This window comes from Gadus morhua, chromosome 20 (assembly GCF_902167405.1).
Source record: "Gadus morhua chromosome 20, gadMor3.0, whole genome shotgun sequence".
NCBI lineage: Eukaryota > Metazoa > Chordata > Actinopteri > Gadiformes > Gadidae > Gadus > Gadus morhua.
Genome location: NC_044067.1, coordinates 16,332,006 through 16,348,298, shown reverse-complemented (window position 1 = coordinate 16,348,298; position 16,293 = coordinate 16,332,006). Strand labels below are relative to the sequence as shown.

Below are 16,293 nucleotides of genomic sequence, written 5' to 3'. Positions count from 1 at the left end.
CTTCTGACAAGTGTTTGATATTGAATAGAGTGTCAATGTGCTCGATCAGACAAGGTTCACCATCAGCAATAAGGATTAACAGCAAACGCTGGCTTGAAGTGCTTTGAAGTTGAAGATAATCATTTGAATATTGCCAGGGCCTAACGCTATCTCTGTGCTGCTGGAATTGACGGTATGCCAGGCCTATCCATCATGTCCTGTTTGATCAGAGATCTTCTTTATCTGGAGCTCCTCAGGGCTTCATGACAAGAGGGCTCTTGTGAACATTCAACCCATGTTGAATAATTTAATAGGTTTCCATCGCTCCTCAAATGTTTTCCTCCACCTGCGAGCACAACACGTGTGCAATCAGGACCTGATTGTTCTTTTTAACATACTGCTTGTATACTTATATGAGGAAGTATAGCTCCCTCTCGTGTGTGTGTGTGTGTGTGTGTGTGTGTGTGTGTGTGTGTGTGTGTGTGTGTGTGTGTGTGTGTGTGTGTGTGTGTGTGTGTGTGTGTGTGTGTGTGTGTGTGTGGCAAATGCACACCTAATAAGCGTAGGCTTATTAGGTGTGTGAGCCCAAAAGAGAGCCCAAAAGTGTTTGTATAGACATAGAATAGACGCATTCAGATTGTGCGTGTTTGTGTGTGTGTGATCATGTCCGCCTGGCTTTTTTAAACAAGCAGAGAGCCCCCATCCCCCCATCCCACCCCCACCCAGCACTCCCTTACACCCAGAGCCAGGAGCCTAGCCAAGAGCAGCCGTACGCTAAACATTCCCCACGCCCAGCCAGAGAGAGCCAGCCCTGGGAAGGTACTGCATTGACGTCAGAGGGAGCCACATGTAAGAAATACCTCCCTAATTACCCAGAATGTGCTGGCTTATTGTGCAAAAAAAAAAAAAGTTCCCCGTTTGCCTTCACTGCACAAAAGTCAACTCTTTGTTATGATCCGTCGTCTGGCTACCTGCGGGATTTCGCCTCTCCTTCAACTCTCTGCTTTCACCGCTTTTTCTCCTTTCCTCATTTACTCTCTCGTGCCTTCATCTTCTTTCCATTGCTTCCTCTCCTTTCTTTCCATGGTACTTTTGTACCGACTGAAAAAAAGTGTAAAGAAGATTGTTTTCACACAAGAAATAGCAGGCATGCACTTGCACACCCGCACACATGTATGCATGCACACTCACTCGAGTGTGCTACAACTCAAGCGCACACTTACTCGCACGCACACCCGTATAAATACACAAACGCACACACAGCCTTACTCCTGAGTTTGTATACATTCTTCAGGAGGGCTTCCTTGTTTACAGAGGCTGGCTGGCGTGTTTGGATTCTTTCTGCTGACCTGCTGGTCCTAGCTTTGCTGTCCTAGCTAATAGCTACCCTATCCTCGCTCTGTCTTATAGCGCTGTGCTACTCTCTTTTAGCACCTTGCTATAGAACTGCCCTCGTAACATTCTCATAGTTCTGTCCAAGCTAGTGCTGTTTAGGCTACTCTGACATAGCTCTGTCCTCGCTAGTGCTGTCTACTCTATAGCACTCTCTGTCCTAACTAGCACTGTCCTAGCTAGCACTGTGCAATCTGCTCTCTCCAAGCTCTGCCCAACAGCACTTTGTCTCCTCATACTAGATATGTTATGCTAGCTACACTTCTAGCACTGTGCTATCAAAATCTGCATGGTATGAATAACTATGCAAATGGGTCCACTATTTAGTTAATTTAGCTGCACTACTATTTAGCAAAGTAAGGAAACTTTAACTCAGTCCAATGTCCGTGTGTGTGTTTGTGTGTGTTTTTAATTTTGTAAAAGTTAAATAATATAGGGCAAACACAGAATTTTGTGTGTTTGTTGGTTGGATATTTTGTGTGTATGTCGGAGGGTTATGGGTGCGTGGGTGTGTGTGTGGGGGGCTGGGTGAGTGGGGTACTAAACGTGTTGGAAAGGGGATTTTAGAGGAAAGACAGGGATTTGCAGGGGCTCCAGTATCAGATGGAGGAATGCCTTTGAGGCAACATTTCACCCCCCCCCCCCCCTCCCCATGCCTTTTTTAAGCCGAGTGGGGTGGAGGCTGTGAGAGGATGAAGAGACGAAGACGAAGGATGAAGGAATAGCCGCTATAACTCATCACAGAATGTGTGTGAATTTGAATGATTGAAGGTTATTTAGGATCCTGAAACCACAATGCACGATTGTATGATAAAATCTGATAGACTGTTGATGTTGTTTCTAGGTTGAGAAGTAGACATGTCTGGATCCTTTTCTTGTCGTTTTCTCAATTGCTTTGGTTTGATTGTCATTTGAGGAGTCATTTCTGGCAGAGAGAAAGGCAGATAGACAATAGGAGAGAGAGAGACACACGTTCGTTGTAGGATATTGGGTTGAGGTCCGTCCTGTGTTGGTCTCAGCCTGCCTTAGTCTTTTAACTCTCTCCCTACCTCAATAGTCTCTATACTTCCCTCCCCATCTCACTCGGTGCTCTCTATCTCTCCATCTCTATCTCTCACCCTCACCCTCTCTCCTGGAAACCATCAAAACCATATTTATTACCACACACAGTATCTTTAATTAACTTTTTTCTACATAAATAACCCCTGCTCTGGGCAGAGTTAAGTGTGTGTTTGATAGACTAGAGGTCTTATATGTAACACACACACACACACACACACACACACACACACACACACACACACACACACACACACACACACACACACACACACACACACACACACACACACACACACACACACACACACACAGGCAAAGATCTAAAAATGTCCTGTAGCATTACTCTGGTTGGTTGAGGACACCCACAGGAAGTGTGCTGAGTGACCAATAAACATGGCCGCCGCGTCAACATGGTGGTTTGAGCCGAGATGAGTGAGCTCAGGAGGAGCGAGGTAAAACAACCAGGGTGTGTTTTAAAGAGACATGTCCCCCGTCTTGGATTGCCTGCTGTGGAGGAGGTGAATGCATTGTTCAGTAGATCTGAAAGCTGGGCTCTATAAAATGCTCTCGTGTTTAGAATCTGGTTTAACTCTCATTCCACAACTTAAAATGGATAAAGGCGCACTATTTATTTATTTGTTTCCCCGAGTCTATCTTACTTATGAGTTGTGGTCGGGTCGCTCGTTCCACACCAATCAGGGGCAAAGAGCTGGAACAACCAATTATTTACGGCACGGAAAAGCGTGAGCACCTACCATGTATTGGCTTAGCTTCCCAAATGGCAGCGAGGCGCCTTAATTATAGCACTGGATTGAACCCTGACTCAGAAATGCAGCGAGAAAGACCTCAGTTTATTTTGGAGGTGACATACGTCTGACACACAGATGTTCTGCTCTGTGTTCTATGTACGAGGACGTTCCTCTGAGGAATGCGGCAACCCGTAGTCCTGATCTGCCATTTGAACGCAAGCACGCACGCACCCACACACTCTGTGTTTTACTTGTGGGGACGTTGTTCAGATGCATGCACTGAGTGTATTACTAGACCTGATCGGCCATGTGATAACCATATGCGCGATGGTTTGTAAAACCTCATGGGGACCGGGTCCGAGAGACAAAGGGGCCCTTCTCTCCACCCAATGACCCCTCTGCTCCACTCTGGGTTTCCGTGTCTAGGACTGCAAAGATGCTTGAATGCAGAAACACTTGCTCACTCCCACACACACTCTCACAGACTCACTCACTGACTCACTCACTCTCTCACTCACTATCACAGACTCACACTCTCTCTCTCTCTCTCTCTCTCTCTCGTAGACACTCACTCCTTCTCAGGTATCAGTGTGATCTCTTGTGTCTCCCTGTGGACCTCTCCCCTGAAGCCAGCCTTCTGCCACTACACATGGCTGCCCGCCCCATATAAAGACCATCACTAACCCTAACCCCCTCATAAAGACTAACTATCGCTAACCCTAACCCCCCCATAAAGACTATCACCAACCCTAACCCCCTCATAAAGTCTAACTATCACTAACCCTAACCCCCTCATAAAGACCATCACTAACCCCTCATAAAGACTAGCTATCACTAACCCTAACTCCCTCGTAAAGACTCACTATCAGCAACCGTAACCTCCTCACAAATACCATCACTAACCCTAAACCCCTCATAAAGACCATCACTAACCCCTCATAAAGACTAGCTATCACTAACCCCAACTCTCTCGTAAAGACTCACTATCAGCAACGGTAACCTCCTCATAAAGACCATCACTAACCCTAACCCCCTCATAAAGACTAACTATCACTAACCCTAACCCCCTCATAAAGACTAACTATCACTAACCCTAACCCCCTCAGAAAGACTAAATATCACTAACCCTAATCCCCTCATAAAGACTATCACTAACCCTAATCCCCTCATAAAGACTATCACTAACCCTATCCCCCTCAGAAAGACAATCACTAACCCATATCCCTCATAAAGACTATCACTAACCCATATCCCACATAAAGACTATCACTTACCCTAACCCCCTCATATAGACTAACCATCACTTACCCTAACCCCCTCATAAAGACTATCACTACCCCTTTCCCCTTGTAACGATCGCACATACATACACTGTTTATGGTACCCTCATAAAGGTACCATCACACATGCACGTCTGTGTGGCGCTGTTGGCCTTCCCATCTCAGGATGCCCACAGGAAGTGCTGGGTAACCAGTAAACATGGCCGCAGCATAAACACAGTGGTTTAGGGGAAGCTGTGCCGACCAGTTCTGGTGAGGTTCACAACACACTCGGTTTCTGTTTGCAGCAGCCTTAGATGATCGAGAGACGGAGAACTTTAAGGCCTCTGTCAGCCTTCCAGGCTTCAACCTCTTCAACCTCTTCCAGTTATTAAAAATATATATATATATATATATTGGTTTTTTTTGTATTTTGTTTTTCGTTTTGGGTAGCTTGTGTTCAGTCCTCTATCAAAGTCTTCATTGTAGTTAAAAACTTTCAAAATAAATGGATTACGTTGTCGTTGTAGCTTGCAGGTTGTTTGACTTCATGGCCAAACCCAGAGACAATTTAACACCATCTACCCCAAAAGGGAATTTCTTTTAAGTGATTGCTTTAATTATACAAACTAGGGTTTATTCAGTTATTCATATTAGGTCATTTAGGCGTTGATACGTCTCATTATGTTTGACAACTGATTCAGAAACAGAGCTGAATCAGGAACGTTCTCAGAATGTATTATTTAAATTTTAGATTTTGTGATGGAGCCAATGTCTGGACTCTGCGGCATGCTTTCTATCCGGAGTGCAACAATTAGTTTGGAAGTGAAGTGTGTGCGTGCGGGTCTGTGTGTCTGTTGTGTAGCTGTGTCCATCTGTGTTGTGAACCAGTTTTGGCCGGTCCAGCTGCTGTGTGTCACCTGGTTAGCAGGGCCAGTGGCAGGTTCACCCTGAATCTCACAGACTTACTCCCCCCCGTCCCCTGTCCCCCCCCCCATCCCTGGAGCAGACGGCCGGTGCTTGGGGGGAGGGGAGGGGGACGAGAGGCGGGGCAGACAGGATGGTGCAGTTGGCAGTCAGCGCTGACAGCTCCACTAGGGCTGGTGGTTGGGGAAGAGGCATCAGGTCAGGCATACTGCTCCTTCCTCCGCCTCCATCTCCTCCTCCTCCCTTATTCTCCTCCTCCTCCCCCCTTCCTCCCTCCCTCCCTCCCTCCCTCCTTCTCCCTCCACTGCTCAGAGCGGTGAGGTGGAGGTGAGGGTACCCTGAGGTGAGGGCACCCTGGGGTGACCATCCTGGCCCCCTGCCCGTGTGTGTGTGTGTGTGTGTGTGTGTGTGTGTGTGTGTGTGTGTGTGTGTGTGTGTGTGTGTGTGTGTGTGTGTGTTGAAGTGTATGGGTTTGATGCACGTGTGGTTTGCATGGTACAAAAACCACACATGGTGTGCACGTCGATCGGGGTTGTGTATGTGTGTGTTAAATGTGTTGTGCATGCATTGCTTGGGACAGTGTGTGTACTCTCTTTTGCCTCAGGCACATGGATGTGAGGATGTCACCAGACGGGGGAGGTGGGGAGGGGGGGGGGGGGGGGGGGGGGGGGGGGAGCAGTCCTCTGGGTAGCCCAGGTGTCGGTCTGGTGTCTACTGAAGCAGCCTCAGCAGCTTCCTGTATCCAGCGCCATGGCAACTTGTCCCGGCGCCAGGAACACGGTTGGTTTGGCGAGCACCTGCTTCCTATCGCCATGAGGAGCGGGGTGCGGTGGGGGGGGACGGGACACGTATGTCCAGACACACGCTAGTCCTGGAGGGTAGGACTCGCCACATATGTTGAACAGCCATCTCTATCTCTCTCTGCAGTCTCTCTCTCTCTACAGTCTCTCTCTCTCTCTGTCTCTCTCTCTCTCCACAGTCTATTCACCACCCTCTACCTCTCTGTCTCTGTAGCTCACTAGACTCTTGGCAGGTCTCTCAAATCTCATTTTTTTCCTTGTGTGGGATATGAGGTAATTCTTCTATCTAGCACTGGAACAGCAGATGGTACTGTACCGGAGCACCGTAATAGAGCGTGGCTGCGTTGTGGTCGGTCTGCTACTGTGCTCAGCAGTGGTCCAGGGCAGAGCGGCTAAAGTGGATGGATGAGAGCCTTGATGTAATTCTGTGCTTAGTGGACGGGCACAGGTGTGCGCGCGCAAATCCATACACACACACTCAAACATAACATTTTGCCTCCCAGACAGGGTCAATTAGACCAGTGTGTCTGGTGGACAAATACTCAAGAGTCTCTGAAGCAATTGTTATCCGTCGTGAAAGCCTATCCTCCATGTCCCTTTATATATAGAGAGAGACAGATAAAGAGGAAGATGTGGAACTGATGTCTTAGTCTACACGTGGGTTAGCTTTCCTCTCAACCTTGTTTGTTGTGCATAAAGTAACCAATGATATTGTGTTCTATGTGTGATCAAAGGTATGAGGACCGTGATATCAGTTTTTGGTTTGCGGCAGACAACACTATGACGACAATGGTCTGAATGAGCTTTATTAGGTGTTTACCTTTTCATTAAGGCACTTTTAGCAGAAGCTTTTACCCAAAGGCTGCCTGGACAGAGTGCTGCGTAGTCATAGGAATCACAAATGCAAGGTCAGATGTATTAAACAATCCCAATGGGCCTCTATTACAACGTTTCAGAAATCAAGTGAAACCTGTATATGACATATTCAGAACATAATAACCCAATATTTTTTGGGCATATATTGGGTCCTTCATTGAGCAATGCTTGACGTAGTATACTGAGGGGTGTAACTATAAAACGGTTTGTTGTAATCCCAGCATGGTAACGGAAAACATGCGTGCCAGCCTCGCGCCTTGCTCGCTGGTGTTATTTGTTTATGCTGGTTACCATGTAACCAACGTAAACATGGCAGCATCCGTCCCGCACGATTCCTCGAAATACGGGAAGACCCGAGAGAGAGCCCACGGACGCTTTTTCCTCGGCAGGGTTCAAAGATCAGTCATCTGCCCAGTCCCCTGAAAAAAAGAGACATCAACCAAACGCCGGCACCAGCTGCTTTCCCATGGCGACCAAATTCTGTAGACACACACGTTAGCGCACGCTACTTCCTCAAAGGGCCTTCACAAAAACAGAAGCCACTGACTGCCTGTCTGTGTCTGTGACTGTCTGCCTGCCTGCAAGTCTTTCCGTCTGCTGCCATCATAGTGTTGGGGTTAGGTTGTGTGACAAATGCAAAAGGTCCTGGGTTTCATCCCCGAAGTCTTAGTGTGTGAGATGCCCCTCAACTGCTACCTGCTCCTTAGTGTCCTGCATCTGAATTGACTGAGTCACCTTGGTAAAAGGCGTCTGCCAAATGACTTAAGTACTTATGTAAGGTGTGTGTTTGTGTGTGCGTGTGCGTGTCTGTGTTCACCTATTCCCCAGCCAATCATGATGGATGTTTATCTGCAAGGCTGAGTAGACCATATAGGACTGCAGATTACAGCTGAACAACTATTTTATTTTCCATTTTGTTTATTAAGTGGTTTGCTCTCTGCATTTGGTAAGCCTGTTTACTGTGAATGAAACGTAGACAATGGGATTTCTTCGATGGCTTGTGAGTAAATATGTTGTTTCTGATGACCGGCTAAGTATCTGTTTTCATCTGATGAGAGTGTGTGTGAAAGATATATATATATATATATGAATGATTAATTTAGCCCCGCCCTGTATCATTTATTAATCATTGAGACAGTATGCTGTGGCTCAAAATAGAAGCAGGCAACCCAGATACACACACACACACACACACACACACACACACACACACACACACACACACACACACACACACACACACACACACACACACACACACACACACACACACACACACACACACACACACACACACACACTGTAGACGTGATTGTCATGTGCAAGTACTTAACCCAGCACATGGTCTTAAAAAAACCTCTCTTTCTCATTCACCCCTCTCCTTCCATCTCTGCCTCCCCCCCTAGGCGATGGTCAGATGCTAGTATTGGATGCAATATATTCTCCAAAGCCTTTATTTGTTGCTTTTTGTGTATATTTTGTGGCTTGAAAGCACGAGGGATGTTTCAGTAGCAGGTGGGGAATGGAACCCGGTCCCCACTACAAGGCATATAGTCAACATGGTTTGAGCGCCAGGGGATACCCAGGAGGTATTTATATGCGATGCTGATCCCAGTTGTACCCTCTGTCTAGACGACACGAGTCTGAAGAAAGCAATGCCTCCTTTTTACTGGGGAAACAGTAAATCAGCTACTGTGTTTTGCTATTTAGATGAACATGCATCTTTGAGAGATATTTCTTGGGTTTGTAAAGAGACTGTTGTTTTGTCAAAGGTATTGATTGTTGAAATAATTGTGTGTGTGTGTGTGTGTGTGTGTGTGTGTGTGTGTGTGTGTGTGTGTGTGTGTGTGTGTGTGTGTGTGTGTGTGTGTGTGTGTGTGTGTGTGTGTGTGTGTGTGTGTGTGTGTCCGCACGTGCGTATTTGAGTCCAGGCTATATATAGCCTGCTATCGCATGCTTCTTTATTCAGTTACTGTATTCCCACTCCCACTCTAATGATCATGTATTACGCATTCACATGCACTCATTGCATCTGTTGAGTTATGGATGGCTCTTCTACCCAGGGAACCAGAGACCTCGCTCCACACCTGGGCTCATTATGAGCTCTATAGTTGCTGGGTGGAAGATGAAGGTTGTTGTGACGGTTGTTTTCATGGTTTGTTCTCTGGTTTGATGTCTCACCTATAGTCTCTCTCTCTCTCTCTCTCGCTCTCTCTCTCCAGGCTGTCTAACCCACACCGAGCAGCCTCTGGAGCTGCTGAAGGCATCCACCATGAACCACTTCCAGACTGGTAGGTTGTGTGTGTGTGTGTGTGTGTGTGTGTGTGTGTGTGTGCGTGTGCGTGTGCGTGTGTGTGTGTGTTTTTTTTTTTTTTTTTTTTGTGTGTGTAGGGTTACAACATACTTCTACATACTGTAGAAAAGCTTCCTGGTTGACTGCTTCCGTAAGTCCTGCAAATAGGGCATGTTGGACAACAGGTGTGACGGGTGCATAACTTGCCATCTCGTCGCAGATTCAAAATACATTCGTTCTCTTCAGAAGCATTTTTATTTATTTTTTTAAACGTAGCACTTGTAGCGTTCTGCTTGTTGGAGTTTTTTGCTGTACTCACTTTGTAAGTCTCTTTGGATTAAAGGCTCATCAAAATAGATGTAATGTAAATGTAATGTAATACTGGTTTTCAGCTGTTGTTGATGGTTTGCGGTGTGGCTGCGTAGATGGGGTGGTGACATGTATTCCAGCTGACATCTGGAATGGGTAACGTCACTCTGGCTGAACTGGTGCTTACTGGTGTCGCTGGGATTACTGGCCCGGCCTGCTGACTTGCCATTTGGTGCTCTGACCTAGGAATACTGTACACTTGTTTACGTACGTATGTGTGTGTTTATTTGTATGCGTGTGATTTCGGAGGGGTGTGTTTTCCTTTTGGCTTTTAGTGTGTGCGGGTTTTCGTAGTGTTTTGCTCCCATGTGTGTTGCGTATGATGGCGTGATCTTGTAATGACTCCGTGAGCCCGTAATCACCTCCCCAAAGCTGTAGTGTCACACGCTGGTTTTAGCATAGGCCATGATGCATTCATCTCCGACGCGCTCCGGGTCAGGTTGAAGAGTGTGAGTGTTTGTGCTCGTGAAGACCGAAAGAGAGGGTGAGAGAGGGACAGAGAGAGAGGTGTCAATGTGTCAATCGAGCTTCGCCCTCTCTCTCTCTCACTGTGGTTGACAGGAACGTGGGAAGTTCACGCGGTGACAGCGAGCCGTCAGCCCACCTCCAGCATGTCATCCCCATGTGGCAGAGGATCGATGCTGTCGCGGGGTATGACACATGTCGGCTAAGAACCCTGCTGGCGAGGTCTGCCGTGGCTCCGCTGAGGGTTACATGGCCTTTAAGCCCCGCCAAAAGAGGCGCATGCAGCGTGCTAACAGGTGCTAATGTCTGCTAATGCTTGCTAACTGACACTAACGTTCGCTAATGCATTCTGACACATGCTATCGTGGGTTAACGTTTTGATGCACGCAAAACCACGCTTGCACATGCTAAGAGACGTAAACATTCGCTAATGCATTCTAACACATGCTAACACAGGTTTAGGTTTGGCAACACGCACAAACGCATGCTAACACACACGCGTTGACATGAGCTCACACAGACTATTGCTAACATGGTGTCACTTACTGAACCGTTCAGTAAGTCACCAATCCATATCCCATCAGCAAAGCAAATGGAAAAAAATAACATTGCTAACTGCTGTATTTTTGTTTATCAAATATTTCGGTGCTACCGAAAAATTCCAATTATGTTATCTAATATCCAAATACAAAATGTACGGAGGATCATTTAATGATCCCATGTTTGGTCAGGCCAATAAAATGACGGCTACCATAACCTCGACTGCAACTTTGAATTGGAAGGCTTTCTGGCTTTTCTTTTCCTTACAATATATTTTCTTGTAATTATCTCTGGGATTTCACCGGGATATTTGAACGAAATCTAACCTAGCCTTCTACCTGCATTTCACAAACATGATTGGTACTCATATAAACATACATCTGTGTGTCCCCTGTTTTCCAAAGCATGTGGAAGCCTTGAAACTACAATAAATATGACCTAAGGCGACTTGCAGTGTATTCTAGATGCATGCTACTCACGAGCAGCTAGGGACAATGAGGTACAAACCAAGTACGGCTGGCTGTGAGCCAAACTATACTATACCCTTCTTTCCCCTATATAGATAGATAGATAGATAGATAGATAGATAGATAGATAGAATGAATATGTATGCGGTAACAAAATAAATAATTATATATGTATATATATATATAACTGCAGTAATAAACAGATTTGGCCAGTGTGGCATTGCCTCCAGAGCCCACCATTCGCAGTAATAACAGTAATAACTTGTGACAGCAGGCTCCTTGTCCACACCTAATGACGGGGTGTATTGTGCCGCTGTTAAGCTCTGACGTTCCTCTAAAACAAGATCTGGCCCTGGATAGACAAATTATAACAAATCATAACACTTCCTCTCAATCAATCCGATCTGTTTTCTTGATGCAGCCCCCCAAAAATAAATGGCGACATTTGTTCCGCGCAGGAAATGCGATGTTCTATTAACACGCTTATCAAACGTGTTAAGTTTGTTCCCATGGCTTGCCAAGACTGTGTGTGTGTGTGTGTGTGTGTGTGTGTGTGAGGCACTGTGTGTGTGTGTAAGGCACTGTGTGTGTGGGTGGTTGGTTTAATTTGTAAGTCAACATAGTTTTCTTTTTTTGCCAGTAGAAGTCCATGTTTATGTGTTTTGGTTCCTCCTTAGTGGAACGTTACTACCAGTCAAATGTTTTATTTTATTGTTTGGCTGTTTGCCCTTATTTAAACCTGTTTGCCTGAGGAAGTGGTTTGGAAACTGCTGCTCTCGGGTTGCATATAAATCTTGGCTGCAAATTGTCTGTTTTAAATATTTGTTACTAACCTGTAACCATGGTACTTTTTGGAAAATAATAACACAAGCTACACTCTTAATATACTCCCATGTTATCCCTTAGAAAAGGTGTGTTTTAACCCCCCTTCTTAGCCCCACTCCTCCCTTCACTTTTCTCATCTCCTCTCCTTACCAAGACTCCTCTTACCTCAACTCCTCCCTTCAATTCTCTCCTTGCCTAAACAAGACTCCTCCTCTCCACACCTCCCTTCAGATCTCTCCTCTCCTAACCAAGAGTCCTCTTCACTTTCTCCTCCCCTCCTCACCTAAACTGCTCTGGCCTCTCCCCTTCTCTCCCCTCACTTCTTTGCTCTCCATTCACCTCCATTCACATCTCATGTAAACCACCGCTCCGTCATTGCATTTTTACCCACAATAGAAAAGATTGATTGAAATTGCTTTGCTGACAAAGTTGTACTGAAGCTTACACTTCCGGTTCATAACCACTTCTTTGAATTTTTATTTCAGCCAAGCGTAAGTTGGCTATACTGCAAAATTCAGACCAAACTATGCTCCATGTTTCCTAGTGTATTTGCTTGAAAATGAGTTTGAAAAACAACTACAGAAAGGTTTGTGTGTGTGTCTGTGTGTGTGTGTGTGAGTGTGTTGCCCGTGTAGTGCACTGTGAGCTAAACCGAGCTGATTCTCCTCCAGCCAAGCAGATTTCTATTCTTGCTCTGCACAAATTAGCTGCAGCCCACACACACACATGGCTGTCCAACACCAGACGCTGTGTGTGTGTGTGTGTGTGTGTGTGTGTGTGTGTGTGTGTGAAGGATGGGAGGAAGACAGAAGGAAGAGCTAGATTGGATGATGGATAACAAACGAGGAGTAATGTAACAATTTCACTGTGTGTTTTCTGAGAGAGTGAGAGAGAGAACCAGAGGTCATGTTCTCTAGGTGTCCTTGACCTTTTACCACTGGATGAGAGCTGGGTGCTCACCAGGTTCCGTCCGTCCGTCCGTCCGTCCGTCCGTCTGTCTGTCTGTCTGTCTGTCTGTCAGTCTGTCTTGTGTGTGTGTGTGTGTGTGTGTGTCTGTCTGTCTCGTGTGTGTGTGTCTGTGTGTGTGTGTGCGTGTGCGTGTGTGTTGGCGCTGGTTCTGTGTCACCCCGGACACTAGTGCCAGTCTCCCAGATGGCCTGCACGGATCCTGGCTCCCCCTCCTCTCCGCCTCCTCTCCGCCTCCTCTCCGCCTCCTCCCCCTCCTCCCCTCTCCACCTCCTCCCCATGGCCCTGGCATGGACAGTGGTTCTGGGTGCCAGGTGCCAGTCAAGGGGGAGAGAGGAGCAGGGAGAAGAGGAGCTGTTAAGGAGAGAGGAGCTGGGAGGAAGAGAGAGGAGGAGCTGTGAAGAGAGAGGAGCAGGGAGATGAGGAGGAGGAGGAGGAGGAGGAGGAAGAGTGGTAGAGGTTGGAGCAGCAGTGGATTCAAGGCTACAACATATTCAAGGCAAAAACAAAAAGGGTTTGTTGTTAACCCATTTTTAATGGGCACACGCGTATCATACAAACCATGAACTCTGGGTGAACTGCCTTCTCCGTCGAGTGCGTTTCTCCTCTCCAAAGCGGAATATTATCAGTGTAATTTATGAATGAAAACCGGGGAAGCAATCAATCGCCTGCAGCCATTGCCTTCATCTGCATTTCTACACTTACATTATGTATCAATACATGTGACCTATATTTCTCACTACTCCACCTTGTATCCAACCCTTGGGCCACGTTGTTTTCAGTTTAGTGTGGGGGGGCGGGGTCGTCTGGGTCCACTCTACCTCCCATGCCAGGGTCTCCTACATGGGCTAGACAGGCACCGCACCCCCCAGGCGCTCCCCCTGGCCTAGAACCAGGGCCTGCAGGAGCTGTTGTCTGTTCTGTGAGGAGAGAGGAGAGAGGAGAGAGGAGGGGAGACCAGAGGAAGGGGTGGAGGAGAGGGGGGAGAGGAGGAGAGAAGAGGGGGAGAGACCAGAGGAAGGGGTGGAGGAGGAGAGGGGGGAGAGGAGGAGAGAAGAGGGGGAGAGACCAGAGGAAGGGGTGGAGGAGAGGAGAGAGTGAGAGAGGGGTTGAGGATGGGCAATGAGAAGATGAAGAGGAAAGGGGAAAGAGGAGATAAGATACGAGGAGTGTAATGATGCAAGGTTGCCGGTCTGTGGGATGTGATAAAGCAGAGAGAAGTATAACCAGAAAAGTCTGATTTAAGAGAAGAGAGGGAATAGAGGAGTAAAATGGAGTGCCCCGCTTACTAATTATATCAGTCCAGACATAGCCTCGGGTGAGCGCACACACACACACACACACTGCACGCTTCACACTACTCTCACTACACACGCATAAAAATAGAAAGAAAAGCTCACATATAGAAAGCCACATTTAGAAAGTGAGTAACACACTTAAAGAGCCTGGATTGAGTTAAACTAGCTAGATTTGGGAGTTCAAGAAGAACGAGGCCGACAGACAGACGGACCTGGTCTGCCTTTTTGCAGGTTGTTTGGTCTTAATGCCTGAATAAAATAGAAAGCCTTTATTTTTATTGTATCACTCTTCATACAGCTAGGTTAGGTTAGATTAGGAGTGCTGCATTGGGACTGCTAAAACCACTCAACAGGTCCTATTAAGTTATAATTAATGTTAAAAATATCTGTATATATTTATAGCACTAAAATATATGCCAGAGTGCAGTCTGGTTCCTCCGTCTGAGTCTGAAGGGGTTGGACATCCTTTTTTCATGCTTCCCACTTATGAATTTTGTATAAGGACCAGTCTGTATTTTTGATTTGCTTGAAATGTCTGGTCTGGGCTGGATGTGTGTAGGAGGGGGAGAGAGGTGAGAGTGAGAGGGGGAGAGCGGGGTAGACGGAGAGAAGAAGAGACTAACACAAACCCCTGCTAGAATCCGGTCCCTCAGCCACAGGTTCAGCCTCATACAGTAGAGTTGAGTTGGTATATGTTACCATCTTGGATGTGACGAGCTCTGTATGTACTACAAGAGTATGGTAGCCATTACTATCCTCAGCACACACCTAATGGTGGAAAGTGTGTGTGTGTGTGTGTGTGTGTGTGTGTGTGTGTGTGTGTGGGATTTCATTTTTTCATTTTTCCAAGTTATTAATTTTGCATGGAGGCATGTGTGTGTGTGTGTGTGGTAGATGCTTTTGTGTGTGTAAGTGCATATGAGTGTGTGCAAGGGCACGGTGTATGTGTGCACAGATGTATGGTCCTTGAAATCAAAGTGATGGGGTGTTTTTCCAGTTTGTTTTTCCACTTCGCTACCTCCAATGTTTATTCTGGAGTGAACGGCTTGATTTATTTATTTTTATTTTTGATTTTTGGCTTCTTTCTTGATTTGTCTGTCTGTCTGTCTGTTTGTCTTTCTGTCTGTCTGTCTGCATCACATTCAGTATATTGACAGGTCTGTAGGCCTATTTCTCCACGCGCACACACGCGTATGAACACACACACATAGTTGCGCGTTGTTGTGAAGGCTCTTAAAAGCCGCATCTTTGCTCTATGGGTGGAGGGGGGCTTTTGGAACCATATATAATAGATGAACACTCCATGGTCCGGACGTGGCCCCCTCCTTTCAGGCTCCACCAACTCCTCCAGCACCACTACCTCCACCTCGTCGGCCCCCACCTCCATCCACCTCGACCATCTACAACTTCACCACCACCAGCTCTTCCACCTTCAACTCCAACACAACCATAACTAGCTGCACCATCACCACCACCTTGAGCAAGATGGTCCTAACCCCTACCTCCTTTGTGACCTGCCTCTTGAGCCAATGGCACGCTCAGTACTCAGGATAGAAGTAGTAAAAGCGGCGAATGATGAATGACGAAAGGGTCTTTATTATCGACCGACAGCCTGCAACTATACATATGATTAACTATCCTGAAGTGTGTGTGTGTGTGTGTGTGTGTGTGTGTGTGTGTGTGTGTGTGTGTGTGTGTGTGTGTGTGTGTGTGTGTGTGTGTGTGTGTGTGTGTGTGTGTGTGTGTGTGTGTGTGTGTGTGTGTGTGTCCTGCAGGGCCACCAGTCCGACCTGGGGGTTCTGAGTGCACAGGGGGTGCTAGTTTGAGCTGCGTGTAGCGTAGCCACGGGAGCTAATGGTTCCCTGTCTGCCGTAGGAGTGGCTGTGCAGGGAAACATTAGCATCCAGACAGGGAGTAAAAAATACATGACCGCAGCTCCCCCAGGGCTCTGGACAGATAGATAGAGAGATGTGTTGTCCTTTGTTGACTTGCATTCAGAGATTTTTTATTTCTTTCGAGTTTTTAT

General features: G+C 46.7%; 1 protein-coding gene across 3 annotated transcripts in view; it reads left to right on the top strand.

Annotated features, from left to right (window-relative positions):
• Positions 1–16,293, top strand: part of hdac4 (histone deacetylase 4) — a 111,747-nt gene that overhangs the window by 25,869 nt on the left and 69,585 nt on the right. For all 3 annotated transcript variants that reach the window (XM_030342869.1, XM_030342870.1, XM_030342868.1), the window contains exon 3: positions 9,267–9,335. In XM_030342869.1, coding sequence (XP_030198729.1) covers positions 9,267–9,335 — 69 coding nt within the window. The remainder of the gene's footprint in view (positions 1–9,266; positions 9,336–16,293) is intronic.